At 36.5% G+C, this 25,569-nt stretch overlaps 1 protein-coding gene across 1 annotated transcript in view; it reads left to right on the forward strand.

The window, feature by feature from the left end:
• The first annotated feature begins 4,241 nt into the window (after window positions 1-4,241).
• Window positions 4,242-25,569, forward strand: part of cdh10a (cadherin 10, type 2a (T2-cadherin)) — a 28,420-nt gene continuing 7,092 nt past the window's right edge. The window contains exons 1-7 of the mRNA XM_051095865.1: window positions 4,242-4,406; window positions 13,050-13,410; window positions 18,150-18,444; window positions 21,188-21,307; window positions 22,015-22,182; window positions 24,347-24,534; window positions 24,617-24,870. Coding sequence (XP_050951822.1) covers window positions 13,192-13,410; window positions 18,150-18,444; window positions 21,188-21,307; window positions 22,015-22,182; window positions 24,347-24,534; window positions 24,617-24,870 — 1,244 coding nt within the window. The 5' untranslated portion in view covers window positions 4,242-4,406; window positions 13,050-13,191. The remainder of the gene's footprint in view (window positions 4,407-13,049; window positions 13,411-18,149; window positions 18,445-21,187; window positions 21,308-22,014; window positions 22,183-24,346; window positions 24,535-24,616; window positions 24,871-25,569) is intronic.

Consider the following 25,569-nt stretch of genomic DNA (forward strand, 5'->3'; position numbering starts at 1 on the left):
ATCCTTATAATTGCACACTGCACAGAGACATTACTTTTTTTAACAACTGAGATTAAATTAAGCTAATTGCGATCGTTCATCTTACCCTTTCAGAGTTTCGCTATGTACTTTGAAAATGTTAAGACTTAAAAAAGTCAAAACAAATGTTCATCTTGGCTTATGTGGCACATTACAAACTTATTTGTTTATTCTTTCCGCAATACATTGACTGGAATTTCTCCCAACATCTGTGCCGTAGGACAGGCACATCAGTGTGGTCTTTGATCCACCTCATATAGTACATCAAAGCAGGGCTCAAATGAAAAGCTGTATTTGCCATCCCCACCTTGGCTCTTTCTAGCTCAGAGAGAGTCAGAATCTATTCAATGTGCTCTCATCTCCAGCACTTATCCACGGTGACACTTATCCTGAAACTGCATGCTATACATACAATAAAGGACTTGTATGTGAAATTTATGCAATTTTGTTATACAAAGAGAGTGAAATATGTGGATCTGTGTGAATTACACTGTATGTAGCTGGAGAAAATCTACATAGACGCATGATTTGATGCAACATTTTCAGTTTTACATTCAGATGACTGCAATATTAGTTATTATCCTCAGATTCTAGGCTAGAAATGTACAGCTTTGATATAATATTTGGCTTACAATATCTGGTTTTGCACCAAAATACCATATCTACTATACAAATACATATTTAACATGGTAATTTTCCACACTTTTTTACAGTACACATATTGTCTGATTCTATGACATTTAAAAGTCTTGGGCTGGTAAGATGTTTTCTTGTGTTTGAAAGGAGTTTCTTACATTTGAAAGGATTAGTTCACTTCCAGAATAAAAATGACCTGATAATTTATTCACCCCCATGTCATCCAAGATGTTCATATCTTTCTTTCTTCAGTCAAAAATAAATAAGGTTTTTGAGGAAAACATTCTAGGATTTTTCTCCATGTAGTGCACTTCAATGGGAGTCATTGGGTTGAAGGTTCAAATTGAAGAACAAACCGCATATGACTTTTCCAGCATGATTACGTAATGCATGCAGATGTGTATGTGCATCACAGAGCTATTGCAAGATAAGCATTTGTGGTTAAAAAGTATATATATATATATATATATATACAGGTGCATCTCAGATTCTTTTTTTTTTTTTAATTTGGATGATTAGAGCTTACAGCTCATGAAAGTCAAAAATCCAGTATCTCAAAATATTAGGATATTTCCTAAGATCAATCGAAAAAAACGGATTTGCAAAAAAGAAAAGTTTAAGTTTTTTAAAGTATGTTCATTTATGCACTTAGTACTTGGTCGGCAGCTCATATTACAGCAAATTACTCGCTCCTAGCACAAATTACAGCATCACTGAGGTGTGGCATGGAAGCGATCAGCCTGTGGCACTGCTGAGGCACTACTGAGCCTTCAGATTGTCTGTATATTGTTGGATCGACTGTTTCTCATCTTTCTCTTGAAAATATCCCATAGATTCTCAATGGGGTTTTAGGTCAGGCATTTTGGCTGGCCAATAAAGCACAGTAATATCATGGTCAGCAAACCACTTGGAAGTGGTTTTTGCACTGTGGGCAGGTGCGAAAGTCCTGCTGGATAAGGAAATCAGCATCTCCATAAAGCTTGTCAGCAGACGGAAGCATAAAGTGCTCCAAAATCTCCTGGTAGATGGCTGCATTGACTTTGCACTTGATAAAACACAATGGACCAACAGCAGCAGATATCACAACATCCCAAATCATCACTGACTTCAGAAACCTCTGGACTTCAAGCAGCTTGGATTCTGTGCCTCTCCAGTCTTCCTCCTGGGAAGGATTCTGGGACCATGATTTCAACATGAAATGGAAAATTTACTTTCATCTGGGAGGACTTTGGACCACTGAGCAAGGTAAGATGCTTCTGACGTTGTTTCTGTTTCAGAAGTGGCTTGGTAGCCCTTTTCCTGAAGACGTGGTGACTCTTGATGCGCTAACTCCAGCTTCATTCTACTCCTTGTGAAGATCTCCCAAGTGTTTGAATCAGCTTTGCTTGACAGTATTTTCAAGCTTGCTGTCAACCTTGTTGCATGTGCACCTTTTCCTACCCAATTTCTTCCTTCCAGTCAACTTTGCTTTTAATATGCTTTGAAACAGCACTCTTTAAACAGCCACCTCACCTTCTGTGACTTTCTCTCTTTGTGGAGGGTGTCAATGATTGTCTTCTGGACCATTGCCAAGTCAGCAGTCTTTCCCATTATTGTCATTTCAAAGAAGAAGAGATACCCGGAATTTATACTGTAGGGATGGTCATTTAATGAAACTCAAATGTAAATATTCTAATATTTTGAGATACTGGATTTTTGACTTTCATTTCATTTTTTTTTTTTTTTTTTTTTTTTTTTTTTTTTTTTTTACCAATCGTTCCACAAGATAAGACACTTATTCATCGGCTATGATCCTGTAAAGATTTTTAAAGCTGCATTGAAAGTTTGGACCTTCAATCCATTGGCTCCCATTTAATTCCACTGTATAGAGAAAAATCCTGGAATGTTTTCTTCAAAAACCTTAATTACTTTTTGACTGAAGAAAGAAAGACATGAATATATTTACTCTCATAAAAAAGGCACAAAAGCTGTCACTGGGGTGGTACCTTTTCAAAAGGTACATTTTTACACCTAAAGAGTCCATATTGGTTCCTTAAAGGTACATATTACTACCTAAAAGGTACAAAAAAAACCTTTTGAAAACATACTGCCCCAGTGACAGCTTTTGTACCTTTTTTGCTGAGAGTGTTGGATTCAATCAGGATTTTTTTTTTTTTTTTTTTTTTCATTGTGAACAGCACTTATCTGAACAGAACACTTCTGCAAGATTATCAAATTTCTATATTGTCACATTTGATTAGTTTAATGCAGTGGTGCCCAAACACGGTCCTGGAGGGCTGGTGTCCTGCAGAGTTTAACTCCAATTCACCTCAACACAGCCAAAAAAGTTTCTAGTATGGCTAGGCAATTTTGTTATACAAAACTTATGGAGCTGAATGGAAGTTGGACAGAATACCCAAAACCAATGCAGTATTCTTCTAAATTTGTATTCAGATTTTAAGATATTTACTTAGATATCCTCTATATTATACAGTTGCGCTTGTAAGTTTACATACCCCTTAGAGAAAATACAAAATGTTAATAATTTTAACAAAATAAGAGGGATCATGACAATTACATGTTATTTTTATTTAGTACTGTCCTGAATAAGCTATTTCACATAACAGATGTTTATATATACTCCATTAGACAAAATAATAACTGAATTTAAAAAATAACTCCATTCAAAAGTTTACATACCCTTGAATCGTAATATTGTGTGTTGTTTCCTAGATGATTCATGATTGTTTTTATGTTTTGTGATAGTTGTCCTGAGCAGTTCAGCTGCCTGCTGTTCTTCAGAAAAAAAATCCTTCAGGTCCCACAAATTCTTTGGTTTTCCAGCAGCATCTGCTATATTACCCTTATTGTTGTCAAGTTAGAAAAAAAAATAATACAGTCTAAATTATTTCACTGAATATCAAAACGTTGATATCATACACTTTTAAGGTTCATTTGTATTTGTCAAACCTTCTGGCATCGAAACATCATTTAGTTTCTAAATCAATGTTCAATGATCATTTTCACCAAGTGAACATACAGAAGCCTTGAAATTTAAGACTTTCATTTTCCAAAATCTGTATTTTATATTCAAATGCTGAGATATTTCTAATTTCTGTAAATGTATTACTTTCTCTGTGTTCTTTGCTGCATGAAACTCCTCCTTTTGTTGAGTAAGACTGCCAGCTTCACTGAGTGATCTGATTTATGCATTCAGCAGAAAAATCTGACAGTTATATTTGCGCTTATGCGTGTGATGAAAACAACCAGCCCCTACGAAAACCTTTGTTAGGCAGATTTAGGATCTGCCGTTTTAAGCGTGCCACGGATATGCCTCTGGTTCCTGCCCTTTACCCATGTTTTTAGCCCAAGATTTAATTCTTGAAAGTCATCATGCCTGCTGTGTTAAACCCACTGTCCTCATTTCAATGCCCTGGTCTGTAGCCAACACTGGTCTCTCTCCCCTCGCTCCCTCCTCCCAGTCAACTCCATCCCCAATCACAATCTTATGAATGGCAACCAATCAGAGCCTGCTCCCCTCTGCAAACTGCATCCTTGTCCAGCAGAGCAAGAAAGAAAGGATAGAGCAGGAGAGAGAGAGGGCTTTATGTGTGAGCAAGGGAGGGAGAGAGAGAGAGGCAGCTGGAGTCTCACACACAACTGTAGTCAGTCTTGGAATCTGAGCGCTGCCAAGAGGCGAATACAGAAGCCAGCGTCGTACTTCCATGAGGATGACATGCTCTCAGACAAGCACAGGAGTCTGTTTTGTTAAGGTAAGAGCCTTATGCTTCTTACTCTTCAGATAACGCCAGCTAATCTAAATAGCATGGAAAGAGCGTTGCAATTTTATTACTAGTTTGAAATTGTTGCTGTGGAACTGACAACAGGCAAAACTCAAATCTAAATCGAAATACTTTGGAATGCTTCCTTCTGCTTGGAATTACGGTTTTCCATGGTAACAACCTCAACAGCCTCATAATGGATTGGATTTTTAATGTAATAGATTTGAATGGATTTTGCCCTCTGTCATAATGCCACATACTTGCCAGATCATATAATCTTACATGAAATGCTGGTCATATGCTCTTTTATTGGACATTTGTAATCTATCTATCTATCTATCTATCTATATAAATAGTCTATATATATATATATATATATATATATATATATGTAAATGTATTTAAATATAAACAAAGTGTCTAGTCTAGTTAAACTTTACCACCCACAGGAGTCATGATTGCAGCTGAAGTTTCTAAAATACTCCCTCTATCTCTATGCATTTAATCACCCCGTTGCTTTTTACAAGGAGGTGTGCACACGTGTTTAGAGGTCTGCGTGCTTGTTTGATCCTTGACATGAAACATATCACAGCCGACGAAGGGAAATTGCTTCATGCACCACTGTCTCTGTTTGTGATCCTTAACCCGGGGTTTTAGCTAAAGCGGTGCAGGTTCTGTAGTATGTTGGCAAATCTGTAACACTAAACCTCCGTGAGCAGCACTGTATGTTTGAAAGTGTTTTCCAGCTTTCATGTTGTTTGTAGCACTTGCGACTGTGGAAGTTAAAAGCAAATCACTTTAAGTGCTGTATCACCAATAAGGATCGATTCTTGTCTGTGTACCTAAAAAACCACACTTGCATATTGACAGTGTAAACCATTCTTGTTAGACTTTAGATCTGATTTTTTCACTGTGCTTCTGAAATGTATGCAGGCTGTGATTTATACATCTGACGTGAACACATAATGGCATGACTGTTTCGCACAAATTAAAGCGCACACTTCCTCCGAGCCAGTGTCACATGTATAATTGCCTTTCAACACTGAGATAAATCACGAGATAAAGCCCCACATGCTTCCACTCAGTGAAGCTCTCTCTCTTTCCGTTTCTGTCTTCTGATATCATCTCCCTCTGTTTCTTTCTGCCTCAAAATGCAAGGCAATTTGCCTCATAATGAGGTGAAAGATCCCACCAATTGCTTTTCAGCAAGGTGCTGTAATCATATTTACGCCTTGACCTGAGGAAGTGACCTGTAAAAAAGCATTTTAGGGAGTCAAGGACTGTTGCATCTTGCATTTGTGTGAATTCCAGTCACCAGTTAAACCCTTAGCAATGTTAGCCAGCGTTTCCAGTATCCGCAACTGCGGCTCTCCCTTCCTCTTTGCCCTTCTCTGACAACACGCATAATTTTTTTAATCAGACAAGACCTCCGTCAGCTCCTGCCGAAGCTCACTTTTGAATTCATTAGATCCTCAGAGCCACACGAAATCAGAGAAAGTGTTCTGTCTAATAACTCAGGGTGTAAATGATTGCCTTGAGTCTGAGAACCTGGCAGAATCAAAGCCGATCCTCCAGGCAGGCAATCAACATGGTGCATATCTGATCTGTACCAAAGTTTCAAAACAAAGAAGACAGGGCATTAATATTGCAAGGGAGAGGCCAGCTGTGAGAGCCGTCCAGCATGAGGGATGGAGTGATGGGGAGATTCATACAGGGAGGAGAAGAGAGAAAAAGGTCTTGGGCTCCCCCAAGTGGTAACTGTTGCATCTGTAGCTTGTTGTGTTGGAGTCAAATGCTAAAGTGCTGGATAGGAGTCCCTTAAATGTAAATGTTTCTCACTAGTGCTTAAACATATGCAGTTGTGTAGGTGATTTAAGCTGCTGTACATATGGCAAGGACGGTCACGGGCATAAAAAACTGCATTTGATTTGCATACTCGCCTGGATAGCAGCAGAATTCAGGCAAAAACTAGATATTATATGTCATTAGGGAGCCCAGATTTGGTTCCATGATAGCTTAGATACAAGGACTAAGCGTACTTGACTCGGAGCTGCGGGCATTAATGCTAATTCTCTAATTAATAGGTGATATATGGCATGTCCCGAGAGTGTATCTAATGCCCATCTCTCTCTTTCCTCGGCCAAATCACTGACCACTTATACCTTAAAATTCATGAGATGTCAAAGGCTGCTTATTATGCAGCGCACATCTAGGATTAATATTCTAATAAGGTTCATGGAAAGAGTTTAAATTATAACTGCAGCATTTAATCATAATAATAATCAAAGTGGATTACATGTTACAAAACAGAAATGGTTTTTATGCCAGCCGGGGGCAAGGCTGAGAATTAACTAGGAAATACACAGCACTTTATTAAACAATATTAAAGCATCAGAAAGGTATTTAGACAGCTATATGGCCACTGTTGTCATGCTGAAGGATGAATGCGACATGTAAAAATGTTCACCTGGAAGGTATTTTAGTGAAAATTCCTTTCCTATTGACAGGAAAATCTGTCTATTTGAAGTTATTCTGCAGAACAACAAAGGACATTGGAATGTGATGAATTTTATATGATGTTAGAGGTCAGCAATGAAGTGGGTGCTTTGGAATACTTGATTTTGATTGGCCAGCCGTGGCATTCAGCGGTCTGATGTTTTCAGATGAGTCAAACCGTTGGTTTGGAAACTAAAATCCTATTAATTTCAATACAGAAGCACTGATTTTTGAACAATAATGACTTACAAGCCTTTAGAGACCTATTGTGTGCTACAAGGTTGTTAAACAATGGTATATGCTTTTGTTGAAGCTCATCAGCCCATATTATTTTAACTTTTTCTGATTTCAAATCTTTTTTTCATCTTTTTTTTTTTTTTGCACTTTTAATCTTTTGTAACTGCATTTGTATACTACATAATATATAGCACTTTGGTCAACCAATGTTGTTTTTTAAAGTGCTTTATAAATAAATAAATCAGAACGCAGACTTATGTTTAAATAATTGTGTTTAACCAGAATTCCTGGAAAAAAAAAAATAGATTATTTACGATTCTACAGAATACACTTCAGCACTCATCCACTTCCCTGATGTAAAAGACAGATTTTATATACATTGATTTTGTTTCTGTATTTTAAAAGCTTTACGGGATCAGAAAAATGCTTATCTTTTGCGCTTTTAACCTTTTGTAACTGCATTTGTATACTGCTATACATATAGCACTTTGGTCAGCCAAGGTTGTGTTTGAATGTGCTTTATTAGATAAATAATAACACAAATTTAGTTTTAACTAATGGCATTTAACCTGAATTCCTGTAAAAACTAGATTACTCATGATTCTATAGAAAACTCATCTACTTCCCGGAAGCACCGCAAATGATGTAAAAGTCATATTTTATATACATTGATTTCCATATTGTTTGCAAAGCTTCATGAGATTGTAGATTGTTAAAGCAACTTATGTGCACAGTCTTGAATTTTAGTCTGATTTTTAAATACATTTTAAAGTTTGCAATGTTGTAATTCACCTTATTGGTTGGTTTGGTTCATGGTTAATGGGGCTTTAAAAAATGAATGAAATAATAAAAAATCTGTATGGGAAATTCACTATTGTCACAAATGTAACTGCTGCCATTTTGCCTCAGTTATTGTTTGTAATGAAAATAATCTCAGAGGATTTTAGTATTAATGTTACTATAATATTGATGTTGTGTTTTTGTTGCTAGGCTGATTGTATTTTATTTTTTTTTTTTTTTTTCTTAGAGGAAGCTATGGCATACATTGTTTCAGCTCAAATCAATATTTACTGTATACATATTTATTTTTTTGGTATGTAGCCATGTAACCTGCAAGCTAAATTGGAGCCTGCTGGCCACGTTGAACACTGATGTGTTTGCTTCCAGCGGTTCAGAAATGTAATAGTGGTGTTAAATATCTCTGGGAAAAAGGCATTTGAACATTTAGCAACATTAAAACTCTGTTTGCTACATTTAAGGAGATGCTCATGAAAAATCCTCTCTAAAAGGTGAGAAGGAGGTGAGTAATGTTTCACTTAGTCCCAGTTAATTGAATGTATCGCACATCGGCTGTCATGCTTAAACACTCAGCCTGAAAGCTCAGGAATAAACACAGCGGCAGGCCACTCCGCCAGCAGCAATCACTATTTGAGGCAGCAAGCAAGAGCTTTTAGGTCGTGTGACCAGCATTTGAATCCAACCCTAGTCATTCTGTGACATATAATCAAGGTCTGCTATTGATCCCGCTACGTACGTTGATTTCTCTCGTCTCTGATGTAGCTATAACACCCGTACCATAGTACTCCCTCTGGAAATCGATTTGGATGTGGAACATATTAAGAGGACAAGGGAATAAAAAGATGACATTGGAATAAGAATCAATTTGTGAATAAGAGTTGTCACTTCATTCACTTGCAGACTTTGTTTTAATCATTGTTTGTGACTGGAGAAAAAAATCCACACGAGATGTGAACGTTATCTCGATCGATAATGATGCTGAGGGTCTCGACCGAATAACAGTTAGAGGTTGTGCTGGAAATAATTGGTCTGTATCACCATGACAGTCTGGGTTGTAAAAATTCCATCATATTTTTAGTTTCCCATTAGCCTAATCATACAGTTACTGGATAATCATGTAGGCAGATTTAACGCTGTATATTTAAATAAAATATAATTAAACATTCCCTACAGAGGAAGTAACCTACAGCTAGCGCATATGGTTCATTATTCCTGGGGGGGTTTACCCCAGCATAAACCCCATCACACAGCAGATTCTAAAAAGTTCATTGCTCATGTTAGTCACAATACTGATTGCCTGCATACACTAAAACAAATACTATCTCTTACCTTGAACCTAAACCCCAAACTTAAAGGGATAGTTCCAACCTGGTCTAATGGTGAAAACGTGGGGCAGGGTTGCCAGGTTTTTACAACAAAACCCACCCAATTGTGCTTCGAACGGGGTCCCTATGTATTTCAGGGACTAAATATGCCATTATTGGGGTCTCTTCAATCCACGGACATCAAAAACAACCCATGGCAACAGTGTTAAAGTAGCCCAATTTTGTGGGAAACTCACTGATAAGTACATTTTATTGTAAAAGCTAGATAGTATACAGATGTACCACACAGTAATTACTGTTTTTGCATTATTGTAAGGGGTAGGTTTAGTGTTGGGGTGGGTGTAGATGTTAATAAAACACAATCTAACAAGTAGAAAATGTAATTTATTTGACTTTTTAAAATAATGCACCATCTGCACTACGCCTAATCCTATCCGATAGTATATGGACAAAAGCGAATGTGACATTTTAGCTTTTTTTTTTTTTCACAGGATTTATACCCAAGGATTCCACATCCTAAGCTACTGTACAAGCTTGTTACGTCCGGTGTTGTGTCCATTTGTGCTACCCTGTCGTGTACACCTACCCCAACCCTAAACCTACTCTAAAAAAAAAAATGGTGTTGGTAGAATAATCTGATAGGTAGCATTAGTTGTCAGAACGCTTGTAAGTGAAAGATATAGAGGTGTAATCATAACTATGTACAAAAACGATTAAAAGTGCTTGCTGTTTTACCGCCTCTAGTGTTTATTTCTTTTGGAAATTCAGTGATATGTACTTATTGGTACATATTTTGCATCTCAGGTATGTTTTTGTCATGAGACCAGTTTGGATGGTTCACCCCAAAATACAAATTCTGTCATTAATTACTCACCATCATGTAGTTTCAAACCTTTAAGAACGTTGTCCATTCACAAATGAACATATTTTTGATGAAATTCAAGAGCTTTTTGACCCTGCAAAGAGAGCAATGCAACTGAAATGTTTTATGGCCCAGAAAGGTAGTAAGAACACTGTTAAAATAGTCCATGTGACATTAGTGGTTCAACCGTAATGTTATGAAGCTACAAGAATACTTTTTGTGTGTGAAAAAAAAAAAAAAACTTTATTCAACAATTTCTTAGGTTTCAGGTTAGTCTCGACACTATTCACGAGAGTACCGCGACGCATGCGTGAGCATTCCTCTGCTTGCAAACAAAGCACAGCACATCCAAGTTCTATGTCTGAATGCTGGCTCCTGCATCAGCAGCATTTTCACATGTATGCGTCTTACTGATACGTAAGAAATCAAGTTGTTGAATGAAGCACACAAAAAAGTAGTTTTGTAGCTTGCTAAAATTACAGTTGAACCACTGATGTCACATGGACTATGTTAACAATGTCATTACTATCTTTTTGGGCCTTGAACGCGGTAGTTGCATTGCTATCTATGCAGGGTCAGAAAGCTATCTGATTTAATAAAAAAATATCTTAATTTGTGTTCTGAAGATGAACACCAAATGGAGATGGAACCACATGAGGGTAAGTAATTACTGACAGAATTTTTTTTATTTTTGGGTGAATCTCCGAACAACATTGGTAGCAGATCCTGATCAATAGCAATGCTGTTTGTAGCAGCTGGATCTACTTTTTATATATTGACTATATTCATTTATTATTTTGGGATCTTTATTAGTTTTACCTGACCGTTTACCCTACAGACGTTGCTCAGCTAACATATATATGGTTTGTTATTCACTCCCCCCCTCCGAACGAGTTTAACGCAAACCCTGCCTCACAGCAGATTCTAAAAATGCAGTTGGTCATATCAATCACAGTGCCAATCACAAAAAAATCATGCATTGTGCATTAGTGACGCTAAATTAAAGGTGCACTATGTAAATTTTTTGTTGATCGTTTGTTCAAAATTTACTAAATCAACATAAGCAAGTATATAATCAGTCCATCTTCCAAAATGTGTTTTTGTCTAGCATCACAACAGTATGCCTGTAGTTAAGTGTTTATATTCAGATTATTTCAGACCAAAAATGACAGCAGCCACTGTTAAATAGCTTGGCATGACTAGTCATATACATAAACTGAGCAAAGTACCTCTAGCTACAATGTTCTTCCATAAGATGCATACCGTGAGGCTTTTTGAAACATTGAAATAAATTTTTATACTGCAAAATGATTCAATGTTTCAACATGGTGGTGGCTGAGAAGAGATCCCCTCCTGTGATTGTAAAGCACTTTGGGTGTACAGCAATACACAATAAAGCGCTATATAAATGCCTCATTCATTCATTCATTTATTATCTGGTGATTAAAGCTCTACACATAAGAACAAAGCAAAATATGTTCTGCAAAACAACTGCAAGTGTTTTCATTAATCTGTAACCTAAGAAAGTAATCTAATAACATGAATACTGTTATACACAAAGTACAGCGGCATGCACAACTTTGGGAACCCCTTGCAGAATCTGTGAAAATGTGAATAATTTTAACAAAATAAGAGAGATTATATAAAATGCATGTTATTTTTATTTAGTACTGTTCTGAGTAATATATTTTACATAAAAGATGTTTACATATAGTCCACAAGACAATAAAATAGCTGAAATTATTAAAATAACCCCCTTCAAATGTTTGGGAACCCTTGGTTCTTAATACTGTGTGTGGTTACTTGGATGATCTACGACAATCTTTTTTGTTTTGTTTTGTTTTGTTTTGTGATGATTATTCATGAGTCCCTTGTTTGTTTTGAACAGTTAAACTAAGCATTGTTCTTCAGAAAAATACTCCACATCCTGCAGATTTCACAGGAGGACGATAATTGAGGGACTCATGCATTAAGAGCCCGGGGTGTACGCTTTCTGAATCTGAAGAAGGTAAATTGTATTTCATTTGTCTTCCGGGAAACATGCAAGTATCTTCCGAAGGGCAGTCCTAAATGGAAAGATATTGTAGATATTGTAGAAAGATATTGTAACAAAATAAGATACATTTGGACATTTTCATCCTGTTCAAAAGTTTTCACCCCCCCGGTAATGTGTCGTGTTTTCTTCTGGAGCATCACTGAATGTTTATACCTTTTTTAATAGTTGTGTTTTAGTTGTCCTCAGTGTGAAAAGATGGATTTCAAAATCATAGTCACTGCTGGAAAGTGTTCAAATATGCAAAATTTGCTGGAAAACCAAAGAATCTGCAGGACAGTCTTAGATCATCCAGGTAACCACACACTGTATTAAGAACCAAGGGTACTATATATAGTTACTATATGTAAACATCTTGTATATAAAATATCTTACTCAGGATAGTACTAAACAAAAAAAAAAATAGCATGCGATTTGTATGGTCTCTCTTATTTTGTTAAAATAATTCACATTTTCACAGATTCTGCAAGCGGTTCACAAACTTTCACATGCTGTTGTATCTGTATTACTATATATGTAGTCTTTTATTTATTCAACATCAATGCCGTAAATAGCAGAAAATTTCCACTTAACAGATAATAACACTCTGCCCTGACCATAACCCAGACCTGGCGTACTATGCCATCTTAGCTGTGTTTACCGATGCAGGCATTTCTGTTAATTGCACGGGCATGTTATAAGCAAGGTTTTGTGTGAGGCTACATGTTTGATCTTCTGTGAATAGAATACTGCATGAGGGCCCTGTGGGACATACTCCGCCAACAACAAAGGGATTACAGTGTAAGAAACGGGTGTTGCATCTTGACAAGGGCTGCAATGACCTCCAACACACTGTAACTTTTTGCTTTGATTATTTTTTATAGGGAATCAAAGGAGGATCAAAGGCGATTCTACAATGTCAGGGTTGCTGATGTTGCCATCTACATCACTTTCAATTCAGCACTGCCCTCCCTTCTTAGCTTATTCATAAGGAGTCGCTGTCGTCGTGCCGATCGATTGGCTGCAATGATAATGAATCACTTCCTCTGGCTGCTTCCACTGGTCTTTCCGCACCTGAGCTCTCCAGTCATATTGCTCGAGCGGAGTGATGGGAATCTCTTTCACTGGAACCATCTGATGAAAGGAGATAAATTGGTGCTGCACAGATCCAAAAGAGACTGGATGTGGAGGCAGTTCTTCCTGTCGGAGGAATACACAGGAAGTAACTATCAGTACGTCGGCAAGGTGAGCGTCCACGATAACACGGGCCCAGAACGAGCCTTCTTGTCTAGCAAAACAGGGCTTGGAGGAGATGCAAATGCCTGATTTTTGCATTCCTCTGTCGTTTTCCTGAGCTTTATAGGGTTTGACACTGGATTTGAACACGGCACTGTGTGGCAGGCACTTTGAAACACTTGATGCCATCATCAAAGAACATAAAGTAGCACAAATATGAATTACACACTCACTGAGGCATGAATATTCACAGAGGCAGAGAGACAGAAAGTGAAGAGTGGGAGAGAGTCGTTTTGAGAAAGAATACTTTGTACCAGGGTTTAGTTTTTTACCGCTCTCATTTCCAGGACAAAGTGGCTCCGCAGAGACCTGACAGGAATCAACAATTATGGGCTATTTCACTCACTCTTTTTCATTCCCCCCCATTGACTTCCAACCCATCTGCAGTGGCTGTGTGAAGGAAGGGACTGCAATTCATCAAGCCGCAGTTCAGAGGCATGCTATATTTATGCCACATTAAACATGAAAGAGGAGTCCATACTGACATTCAGCAGCACAGTCCCTGTTATTAAAACACTGACAGTGTTGTATACATACAGAAAACATCGAATAAGACAAGGCTTAAAACTGTGTTCTTTTTCCTTCAATGTATAATTCTTATTTAGCATATAGCACTCAATAATGATGCCACCATAAAAGAGTACATTTGCATAACTTCAGAACATCTTTTCTGAACTTTGCACAAGCTAGACTAAGTGCCTTTGATAGGGTAGTTGGCTATGAGTCAAATTTTAATCACAGAGAGCAAATCCACCTTTTTTTTTCAACGTGAAAGTATGTATTTTCTATTAATGTAACCTCTATAGATAAATAACAACGTGCAGTGTTTATTATTGTTCTATTTTATTATTATTTAAATTGATGTTGTGTTTATTATTGCGACAGTACATTGAAATATTACGATACGAAATACCAGTTTGCATTATTAGCGGTGCACTGAGCTGTTTTACAGCCACAAATACCTGGAGGTGGCTAACACCGGAAGTCATATACATTTAAGTAATACATGGCCACGGCACTCTTACATTAAGAATTGAAGTGGAAAAGTAACAAATGGCAAAGTAAACAAGTGGACACCGATACAGCCCTTGACAGAGAAATCAGGAGATAAACTTAGCCATCATTTAATGCTGTGTAAAGGAATAAAGGGTTCAATATTTGTATTCATGTATTATCTTCTGATTTACATTTAGCTGCATAAATGTATTATGAACACTGCTATAGGTAATTTCTGGGATTCATGATTCGATTCTATAACTAATATGTTACATTCATTAATTAGAGAAAAAGAGGAAAAGGCCTCACAAGCAGTGTTGGGATTTATTTATTTATTTATTATTGTTATTTTTTTTAAATGTTTAAATATATCAAATAACTTGGATGCCCCCAATATTAAATATGTTACATGATTTAAATGTAAATTAAATGAATTAAAATATTAGTTTACTCACCAGACTATATATAATATTAGTTTGGTGAGTAAATATATATATATATATATATATATATATATATATATATATATATACAAACATTATAATATGACATTATGATAATTTAGCATTAAACTTTAGCAATTAGAACTTTAGTAATTAGAATAACATTATATAAAATGAATGCATTTGTCATATTGACTGAATTTAGGACTCTACTATTAATAACAATTTTAGGATTAATAAGCTGCTGGGTTCATGAATATTAATCACGTTGTCTGCGTTCGCTCGAACTGATTTGCTGAAATCTGAACAGGGACGATAATAGGTGAGCGCCAGCCAATGAGATCGCCGTTTGCACATTAGTTCCGCCTACTACCGGAGAAACCGGCAGTTCTTAAAAGCTGAAGGACTCCAACGGAATTTCGTTATTTTCAGAGGAAAATACAACAAAGAATATTGTTTACATGTAGCGTGTCAATTCTGCATGGTATAAGACTGTGGCTGTGTATCTTTCTTAGCATGTGTGAGACAAAGTGACGGCTACGTTAGTCGTGTGCCACAGAGTTTACGGTTTGTCAAATACAGGTATGCTGCACATCCATTCAGATAAACTGAGAAAAATATATAGACCATTTCGCTAGATGTAAACAACACTGGTCCAGAAGCACTTCCTAGTTTTTTATTTTTTATTTTATTTCGCATATACAAATACATCTTAAAGGTGCTAATGTAACATTTTCATATTATTATAATACATTATAGTAACGCCGCATTTTATTGTCAGTAATGGTAACGGCGTTGTAACGGAGCAAACAGTAATTCGTTTGATTACTCATTACTGAAAAAATAACGCCGGTAGTAACGTCGTTTATTTATAACGCCATTATTCCCATCACTACTCATAAATTAAATGGCCGTTTAAATGCAAAAGGCTACTTAACTTTGTTAAAACCGGATTCTGACTGCAGTCCACAGTTGCCAGGTTTTAACAACAAAACAAGCCCAGTTGCTACTCAAAACTAGCCCAATCACGTTTCGAGAGGGGTCCCCGATTAGAAATTGCGTTCAGGGGGATAAAATACACGTTCCGCTTTTTTAGAGGCTAAATATGGCGGTACTGGGGTCGCAAACTCGCAGACATAAAAAACAACCCGCGGCAACAGTGTTTCACTAGCCCGCGGACTTGGCAACACTGCAGCAATCAGGTGACAGATTGGTTTGGCTCAACTGTATGCAACACGCAAGATGCCACTCACCTGTGCAGTAGCCTATAGCGACGTCGGATTGCGTTTCATTGTAGGTGTGTGCCTCGCAGCTTATTGCTGTCCTTTTTTGCAGGAAAAAGGCTTCGCGCGGTCTTGCCGAAATTAACCGTTGTGATGACAGAAGCGAGGCTTTTCGAAACATTCAATCAATTGAACCAATCGCATCGCAAACTGATTCGCGTTTCGAAAGGACATCTGCTGGTTATTTCCATATAGATATATAAATAATAACAGTAAAATACCAATAAAGTTTAATGTATCTATATAATATGAATTGATCTCCTTATCTCATAATCCACGTTTGCTCAAATCACGTGACGTAGTCACTTGGCTTTGGTATGTGCTCCGAAACACCGAATGGAAACAAAAAGTTCATAACAGTTTAGACGTAATATGAACAAATCACTTGTATATATTAAACATTGCAACACATATTTATTACTAAATTGAGGGGTTTTGAGTATGCTGAGTGTGTAGCGTGCAGTGTACACTGTTTAGAGACAGAGTGAGAACACGTATAGTAAGCCAATTAACAAGTGCTGCTTTTGTAACAGTCTGTTTTGTGAGGTTTCTCCATGCCTTTCATTTGCCCTCTCTATCAGTCAGTGTGGATAACATAAAGTGTTTGTTATGAGAACCTGCTGAGTGTGTTTGAAGGGTCAGCTGGTGAAATCAGACCACTGGCTTTTTCTAAAAACAACCTATAGAGCCCAGGATAAATGCATTAACTGGCCATGACTCTGACCAGATGCCGGACCTGCATCTGCACACATAAACGCATGAAACACCTGCTTATTCGATTTTTTAAAATTCATTGAAGCCTGTTAGAACCCATATAGTCTCATCCCACTGGTTAAAATTTAATTAAGCATCAGACGGTGACAGTTGGACAGCTTTAGGGCAAATAAACTCATTTAGGGGAAAGTGAATGACCCAACCAGTGGGATGTATCAGGGTGATTCTTCAATTAGGAGAACTTTTCTGTCCCCTACTAAGATTTTAAAGGAAGAGGAAAAGATTGTGTCTCCTTTTAATGACTTTACCAAATATTTAAGAGGGTTGAAATGAAAAAATGTTCTATTACAAGGCTTGTTCTTATACCCAGACTTAAAAACTTTCCTTTATAATAAAATGAAATAATAATAATAATAAAGAACAAAAAAGCAGGGAAAATCCAGTTTGCACTTTTCCCCATGACTTTACATTTTATTTTACAATAAATAAACAATTGTATTATTTTATAGTAGACAGAGTTTATTTTACAAATCGAACATTTATTCACTGCTTATTTTCTCGAAGTGTCATTATTATCACAATTTCAAGAAGTCAAACATGCTAAAAGAGAGAAAGAAAATGGCAAATAAATAAAAATGTTGAAAGACTATAAAGCATTAGCGATTTGGTATCTAGCATCAGTCAATTTTATTGTAATACTGTATAGAGGACAGTGATGAGATCCAGTTTTATGAGTTTATTCTAAGTGTCAGGTTGACAGAGGACAAAGACGGCAATAAATACAATTTTGATTAGTATTACCACTATTAAAATGAAAAGTCATGGAAATGAATCATGCTCTAAAAGGCCTAGGAACATTTTGTATTTTTAGAAATGCAAATGGAAACGCAATGAAAATGCAGTGGTGAAAACCGACTAAAAGCTTCATTAGTATTTAATGGAATATGTTCTGAAGACTTGTACTCTTAAGGCTTTGGCTTTTATGTGTTTCTATTGTCCCTAGAGAGCCTTCCCTCCAAAAGATGATTCTTCTAAGCTGCTAACCATGATTGAAAACAAGTCTAGCTGAAGTCCACTGCTTAATAAAACATGACAGCATATCATATTAACATTTTGCTGAAGGAAGGACTCTACTAGTGTTTGATTAAAGTGTTTGATTTGAAAATATCCACAAACGATGTGCCAAAAATTAAGAATGTGCACTGCGACAAAAAACTTGGGTGAAGTCACAGTCTGCTTTCTGTCCATGCAGCTTCGCTCAGACAAAGACAGAGGGGATGGAACTGCCAGATACGTTCTCTCTGGGGAAGGAGCAGGCACAATTTTTCGTATCGATGAGAAGTCTGGGGATTTACATGCTACACAGAGACTGGACAGAGAGGAAAAGTCCTCTTACACACTGCAGGCCCAAGCTTTCAACAAGATCACCGGCCTCCCTCTGGAGCCTGCCACTGAATTCATTGTCAAGATACATGACATCAATGACAATGAGCCCAAATTTACCAAGGCTGTCTACACTGCCAGTGTACCTGAAATGTCAGACGTCGGTGAGTGAATGAAAATTACTTTTTCTCCTGGTGTTGTTATTTGAAGTGCATTTACTGTCATGCTGGAATACTGCACCAGGGTGTGATATTCCTGTCACTGCAGTGTTTTTAAGGTCAATGATGCCTCAGTGCTATTGGTTCTTAGACTTTTTTTTTTTCGTATTCTTCAGTTGACAAGTCTTTGGAGCATGTAGTGTTATGGAATCAAGCATTTAGACAACAGAGAGCTAGACTTTCACAACATTTTGTTTTGTGTGTTTGTGTTTTATTAGGGTTGTTTTGTTTCAGCATGGATTTAAGTATTTGTCTTGCTTTTATTTGACTTGTTTTGTTTTTGTTTTGGCTTTGATTTAAGTCTCAATCATGTCTTAAGTCTTTTTTTTTTCTGTCACGGCTGTTTTGATTTAGGTCTTTAACTTCTTGACGGATCATGTTACTCAACATTACTAGGCAAGGATTTAGACAAAAGTGAGTTAGACAAAAAAAACACAAAAACATGTTTTGTGTTATTAAGGTTGTTGTTTTGGTTTTGATTTAAGTCTTTATCATGTCTTGTAAAGTCTTGTTTTGTTTTGTTTTGTTTTATTGTTATGGCTGTTTTGGCTTTGATTTAGGTCTTTATTATGTCTTGTTAAGTCTTGTTTTGTTTTGTTTTGTTTTGTTTTATTGTTACGGCTGTTTTGGCTTTAATTTAGGTCTTTTCATGTTGATCTATCATGTTACTCAACATTACTAAGTGAGTATTTAAACAAAAATGGGTTAGACTGACAAAAATTGGTTTGTTTTGTGTTATTAAGGTTGTTTTGTTTAAGCTTTGATTTAAGTCTTTATCATGTCTTCTTAAGTCTTGTTTTGTTTTGTTTTATTGTTATGGCTGTTTTGGACTTGTTATAGGTCTTTAACTTGTTGACCTATCATGTTACTCACATTACTAGGCAAGGATTTAGACAAAGGCAAGTTAGACTTTGACAAAAAAAAAAAAAGTTTTGTTTTGTTCTAGTTTTACCACTGTTTTGGCTTTGATTTAGGTCTTTATCATGTTATCTATCATGTTACTCAACATTACTAGGCGAGGATTTAGACAAAATTGAGTTAGACTTTGACAAAAATTGTTTTGTTTTTGTTATTAAGGTTATTTTATGGCTTTGATTTAACACTTTAACATGTTGACCTATAGCTACTTAACACTGTATGATTTTATTTTATTTTATTTTATTTTATTTTTTATTTTATTTATTGTTTGTGTGCCCCTAAATAAAAAAAAAATATATATATATATAAAATAAATAAATAAATAAATATTAGAAAATAAAAATAATAAATAAATGTTAGAGTTATTTAAAAAAAAAAAAAAAAAAAAACTTTGTTCAGACAGGAGAATTTGATGCTGTCAAGAGGTCTAGGGACCATAACAAACTAGAATAAAAATGCTAAAATGAGTACTGGCATTAACTATTCATTATTTGGTGTTTGTTGCCACATAGCAAATAAGTACCATGGTTCTATTAATAATCAGAAATAACCGTATTACCTAAACGTAGCAGTTTTCTAAGAATGCGCATTTAATAATATGTGCTGCAGGTAGTCAAATGCAAATATATGTAAACACTAAAACCAGTGCCCGCAAGGCAGTGTCTCTCTTGAGTCCTGATGTAGTGTCTGATGGAAGAGATTCTATTTGCTCATCTTATCACATTTTCTATTTACATCTAATTCCCATTCGCACATCATCTATCACCACTGTCTCACACAATCAGTTGCTCTGTGCTAGCAGTGACACTGCACCATACATATTCACAGCGCATGAATATTCAGGAGATCCATGCTGCTTCTCAGTAATATCATAATAACCTCTGGTTATCCCGTTTCCAATCAAGTCAGTCCTCAAGCAGTGAAGCAGTCTGTTTGGTATCATCTCCCCAAAGAAAATCTAATGATGCTCTTCCTTCTCTGATATGGGTTCTCGTGTTCAGCTGGAATCTAATATAGGGGACTGTACATCTTATTTATGAAATTATTGCCCTCAATCAAGGGGAAAGTGTCATCATATAATGAAGCACGCATTACCCTCTGACACACAACCCTAGGACAAAACCAATTCCATCTGTGTTCTCCAATTTGAGGAATGGTGGTAAATCTAGGTTACTGTAGGCACTGTAGCTTTTGAACCATAATGAATTCTAATAATTCAGTTCGGAAAACAAAACAACGACCCAACTATTTGTTTTCTTTCACGACTGTACCCCTTGATAATAAATTTACTGAGAGCTTGGTTCTTCACATTTGAGAAATTTAGTATTATATAAATGTATTTCCAAGCACAATCCTTCCCCTGGAACAGTCTTATATAGATGCTAATCGGTTTAATCTTAATATTAAAGTGACTGTATCTTCTCCACTGATACCTAGAGGAATATTTTATTGCTCAGAGATTGGTCTTTCATATTTCTGAAGACTCAGTTATGTTCTCAATTACGCTTCATTGATATATTGACTTGTCTCAGATGCTTATCCTAAAATACCAATAAGGAGAAATTAATATTGGCAGACAGTATTTTGGTAAATTGAATGTATTTAGCTTCTGCTAGAATTTGATGTGAAGTTACTGATTTTTAATTGCAGGCTTTGGTATATTCAAATCTGAGGACATTTTATTACATTGTTGATGGTTTTTGGGGGTCACCTTAAAAGAGAATACTTATAATAATTAAACATCTCCATTTGCTTTCCTTTCTTTTTATAGGTACGTTTGTAATAGAAGTCAATGCCACTGATGCAGATGATGCCACATACGGGAACAGCGCCAAACTCGTCTACAGCATTCTGCAAGGGCAGCCCTACTTCTCTGTGGAGCCCGAGACCGGTGAGTCCTCCAAACATTTTGCTGAAAACATATTCTCTGCTGACATACTACTACGATGTATGCCTGAGGCCATTTGACAAAGTGAGGCAGGGATGTGACTTTTATGTGGAATGTCTGAAGCATAAAGATCACACACCGCTGCGCCTGGTTAACATATCCAGCTACTACTAGAATATTTGTTTTACACGAAATGGAATAAAACTTTGAAATGGAACGAATTACTATGCTAGGCTTGTTTTATTACTTTTGCTGGGAAGAATGGAAGTTAAGCTTGATAAATGCTGCAATATAAAGGTTACGGATGAAGAATATTTAGATGAAGGTATAAACACAAACCTAAGCAGGAAAGGAAAATAATGACCCTTTTGGAAGTAGTGCTATAAAACAAATAAATATTACTATATAAAATATTAAGAAAAATGGAAGTGTAAGTTTTTGTTTAGCATGCAGTAGGTTACCTGGATCTGCAAAATAGCTGTCTTGCATTAAACTGTGAAAAATTAGTGGATAATGAATGAATATGCACATGTGCTTTGAATAAATAGTAAAAATGTATTGTAATAAATTAAAAATTATCTATGTGAATGAATATGTACGATATGGACTATTTATTGTATTACTAATATATACACAACAGTATATACATATTAAAGAGATGTTACATTTACACTGTTATTGATATTACAATATTATGTTTTCCTGTGCAGGAATTGTCAGAATAGCCCTTTCCAATATGGACCGAGAAGTGAGGAAGGAATATCAGGTGGTTATACAAGCCAAAGATATGGCAGGACAGATGGGTGGTCTGTCTGGAACCGCCATGGTCAACGTCACCCTTACGGATGTTAACGACAGTCCGCCACGTTTTGCTTACAGTAAGATATCACTAAGAAGTGCTTTTAAAAGAATAGTTCACTCCTGAATTACAGTGTCTTGATAATTTACTCACCCCGATGTCATCCAAGATGTTCATGTCTTTCTTTCTTCAGTTGAAAAGAAATTACCATTTTTGAGAAAAACATTCCAGGGTTTTTCTCCATATAGCGGATTTCAATGGGGATCAGCGGGTTGAAGGTCCAAATTGCAGTTTCAATGCAGCTTCAGAGGGCTCTACACGATCCCAGCCGAGGAAAAAGGGTCTTATCTAGCAAAACGAATGGCTGTTTTCTAAAAAAAATTGTGAATTTGTATACTTTTTAAAGGAGAAGTCCACTTCCAAAACAAAGATTCACGTATAATGTACTTACCCCCTTGTCATCCAAGATGTTCATGTCTTTCTTTCTTCAGTTGTAAAGAAATTATGTTTTTTGAGGAAAACATGTCAGGATTTTTCTCCATATAATGGACTGATATGGTGCCCCAATTTTGAACTTCCAAAATGCAGTTTAAATGCGATCCAAATGCGGTCGTAAACAATCCCAGCCAAGGAAGAAGGGTCTTATCTAGCAAAACGATCGGTTGCTTTCATTAAAAAAAATACAATTTAAATACTTTTTAATCTCAAACGCTCATCTTGCCTTGCTCTCCCTGAACTCTGTGTTTCCTGCCTCAAGACAGTTAGGGTATGTTGAAAAACTCTGATCGTATTTCTCCTTCAACTTCAAAAACCATTTCAAAATCATCCAACATCGCTGCAGAAGTACTGACCCAGTCTTTGCAAAGTGAACATGCAAAGAAGATCAAACACCCTTAACAAAAAAGGTAAAACAGCGATATAGGATGATTTTGATGTTGAGGGAGAACATGAGATGGGAGTTTTTCGACATACACTAACTGTCATGAACTGGAAAAAAACAGTCCAGGCAGAGTAAGACAAGACGAGCGTTTGACATTAAAAAGTATATAAATTGTATTATGTTTATGAAAATAACCGATCGTTTCGCTAGATAAGACCCTTCTTTCTTGGCTGTGATTTACAACAGCATTTGGGATCGTTTGAAGCTGCATTTAAACTACATTTTGGAAGTTCAAAGTCGGGGGCACCATATCAGTCCATTATATGGAGAAAAATGCTGAAATGTTTTCCTCAAAAAAACATTTTCTTTACGAACATGAACATCTTGGATTACAAGGGGGTGAGTACATTATATGTGAATCTTTGTTTTGGAAGTGGACTCCTTTAACCACAAGTGCTTATCTTGCACTAGCTCTGTGATGCGCGTCTACAACTACACACATTAACTAATCACACTTGAAAAGTCACGTTGGTAGTTCTTCGTCTATGTACTTTGGTTCAGAAAGGTAGGGTAGGGCGAACAACTCCATCTCATTTTCTCCTCCAACTTCAAAATCGTTCGACATTGTTGTTTTACCTTTCTTTGCACGTTCGCTTTGTAAACACTGGGTCGGTACTTCCACCTACGTCCCCAGCTGGGATCATGTAGACCCCTTTGAAGCTGTCTTGAAACTCCAATTTGGCCCCTCAACCTGTTGGATCATATTGAAGTCCAATAAATGGAGAAAAATCCTGGAATGCTTTCTTCAAAAAACTTCTTTTTGCCTGAAGACATGAACATCTTGGATGGCATGGGGGTGAATAAATTATCAGGAAATTTTAATTGTGGAGTGAACTAGTACTTTAAAGTCAACATGAATTGCTACCCATCTACTGTTTGAATTGTATTTCTGATGCATTTCCAAGTGGGATAGAGTATTCAACCAGAGAAATGTAGGGTGAGACAACTAATTGTAAAAAAAATTACATGGAGCTAAAACAAATGTGAGCTCACTAAAATACTGCTTAATGATCTGTTTGCTATTGGTTAACATTTTAGTTAGGCAACATTTTTGTATGGCCAACATCAGAAAAAAGGCTTTTCAGAGGAAGAGCAAGTTATTTGATTTTGATTAAAATATAATGAGGACCATTTTTGTCCATAATAACATGCACCAATGAAAATACATCTAGTATTGTGCATTAAGTCATTAAATAGGGTGCATTTTGTCTTAAAAAGCCATGAAGGGCTTAGAATCACGACCAGAAAGGACATAAAATTGCTGAATATGAGTGAAATGAACATAACCTTTTTCCTTTTCAAGGTTCTTACCACCTAAGCACTTATGAGTCAGCAGAAATTGGATCAACTGTGGGCCGAATCAAAGCCAACGATGGTGATGAGGGAGAAAATGCTGAAATGAAATATAAAATTGTAGACGGAGATGGCAAAGATTATCTCGATATAATAACAGATGAGATAACCCAAGAAGGAGTTATCGTTGTAAAAAAGGTAAAATCCTGTATCAATGTTTATAAATATGTTATGATTTATGACGCTATTAAAACACACAATCTTCTTGATTTTCATCCAGAAAATGGACTACGAAAGCAAGCGCATTTACACAGTGAAAGTGGAGGTGACTAATACACACCAGGACCCCAACTTCGCTGATCTGGGCCCATTCTTAGACACAGCCATCGTCAAGGTCACGGCCAAGGACGTGGATGAGCCTCCAGTCTTCAGCAGGCCTCAGTATGTCTTTGAGGTCAATGAAGACACACCAAAAGGAATAGCAATTGGAACTATTTCAGCCTGGGACCCTGATGCCACACATTACCCAATCCAGTGAGCATTTGAAATATTATAATTATTCAACAGTTACTGCAGGGTATTCACTAAAATGATTTGCACCCACGATAGCATACGGTAGTTTATTTCCACATGCTGTCTGCACTGCACCTGAATCTCTAAATAAATTATGCAAATCAAATAACGGCACAAACGTGCCTCTAAAAACATCTGTTGAATGCAATTTGCATCTTGCAGGCTAGGTTGTGAAAGATGCAGCATACTACTGCAATCTGACATACTTCACTGGGACAACATTTCTTCAGCGCCTGAATCAACTCTTTAAAATGACAAAAATGCTCTCGGCTGCAAAAAAATATATCCAAACAGTGTGTTTGGATATATGCCCAGTTTATGTTCTTACTTTTTATTTGATTATCATTTGATGAATTGCTGCTGCCATGATGCCTAGAAAATGTACACATACAGATAGTGCTGACGTTTGGGGTATAAGGCACAGTCTATAAAAAGCCTAATTTACATTGAAATGATTTGTATGCAGTGAAAAAATAAACTAAAATTACGATTTTAATATACATGTCATAGTAGTACATATGCAGAGTGTGCATGGTGAAAATGGTTTATGAGTGGTTAGCAAAGAAGATTAAAACAAAATAGGGGTTTTGTTCAGTACAGTTAAGTGTTGACGTAATGCCCACTATCAGCTCTGAGAAAAAAATCAAGTGACTCATGCTG

This window comes from Labeo rohita, chromosome 2 (assembly GCF_022985175.1).
Source record: "Labeo rohita strain BAU-BD-2019 chromosome 2, IGBB_LRoh.1.0, whole genome shotgun sequence".
Lineage (NCBI taxonomy): Eukaryota > Metazoa > Chordata > Actinopteri > Cypriniformes > Cyprinidae > Labeo > Labeo rohita.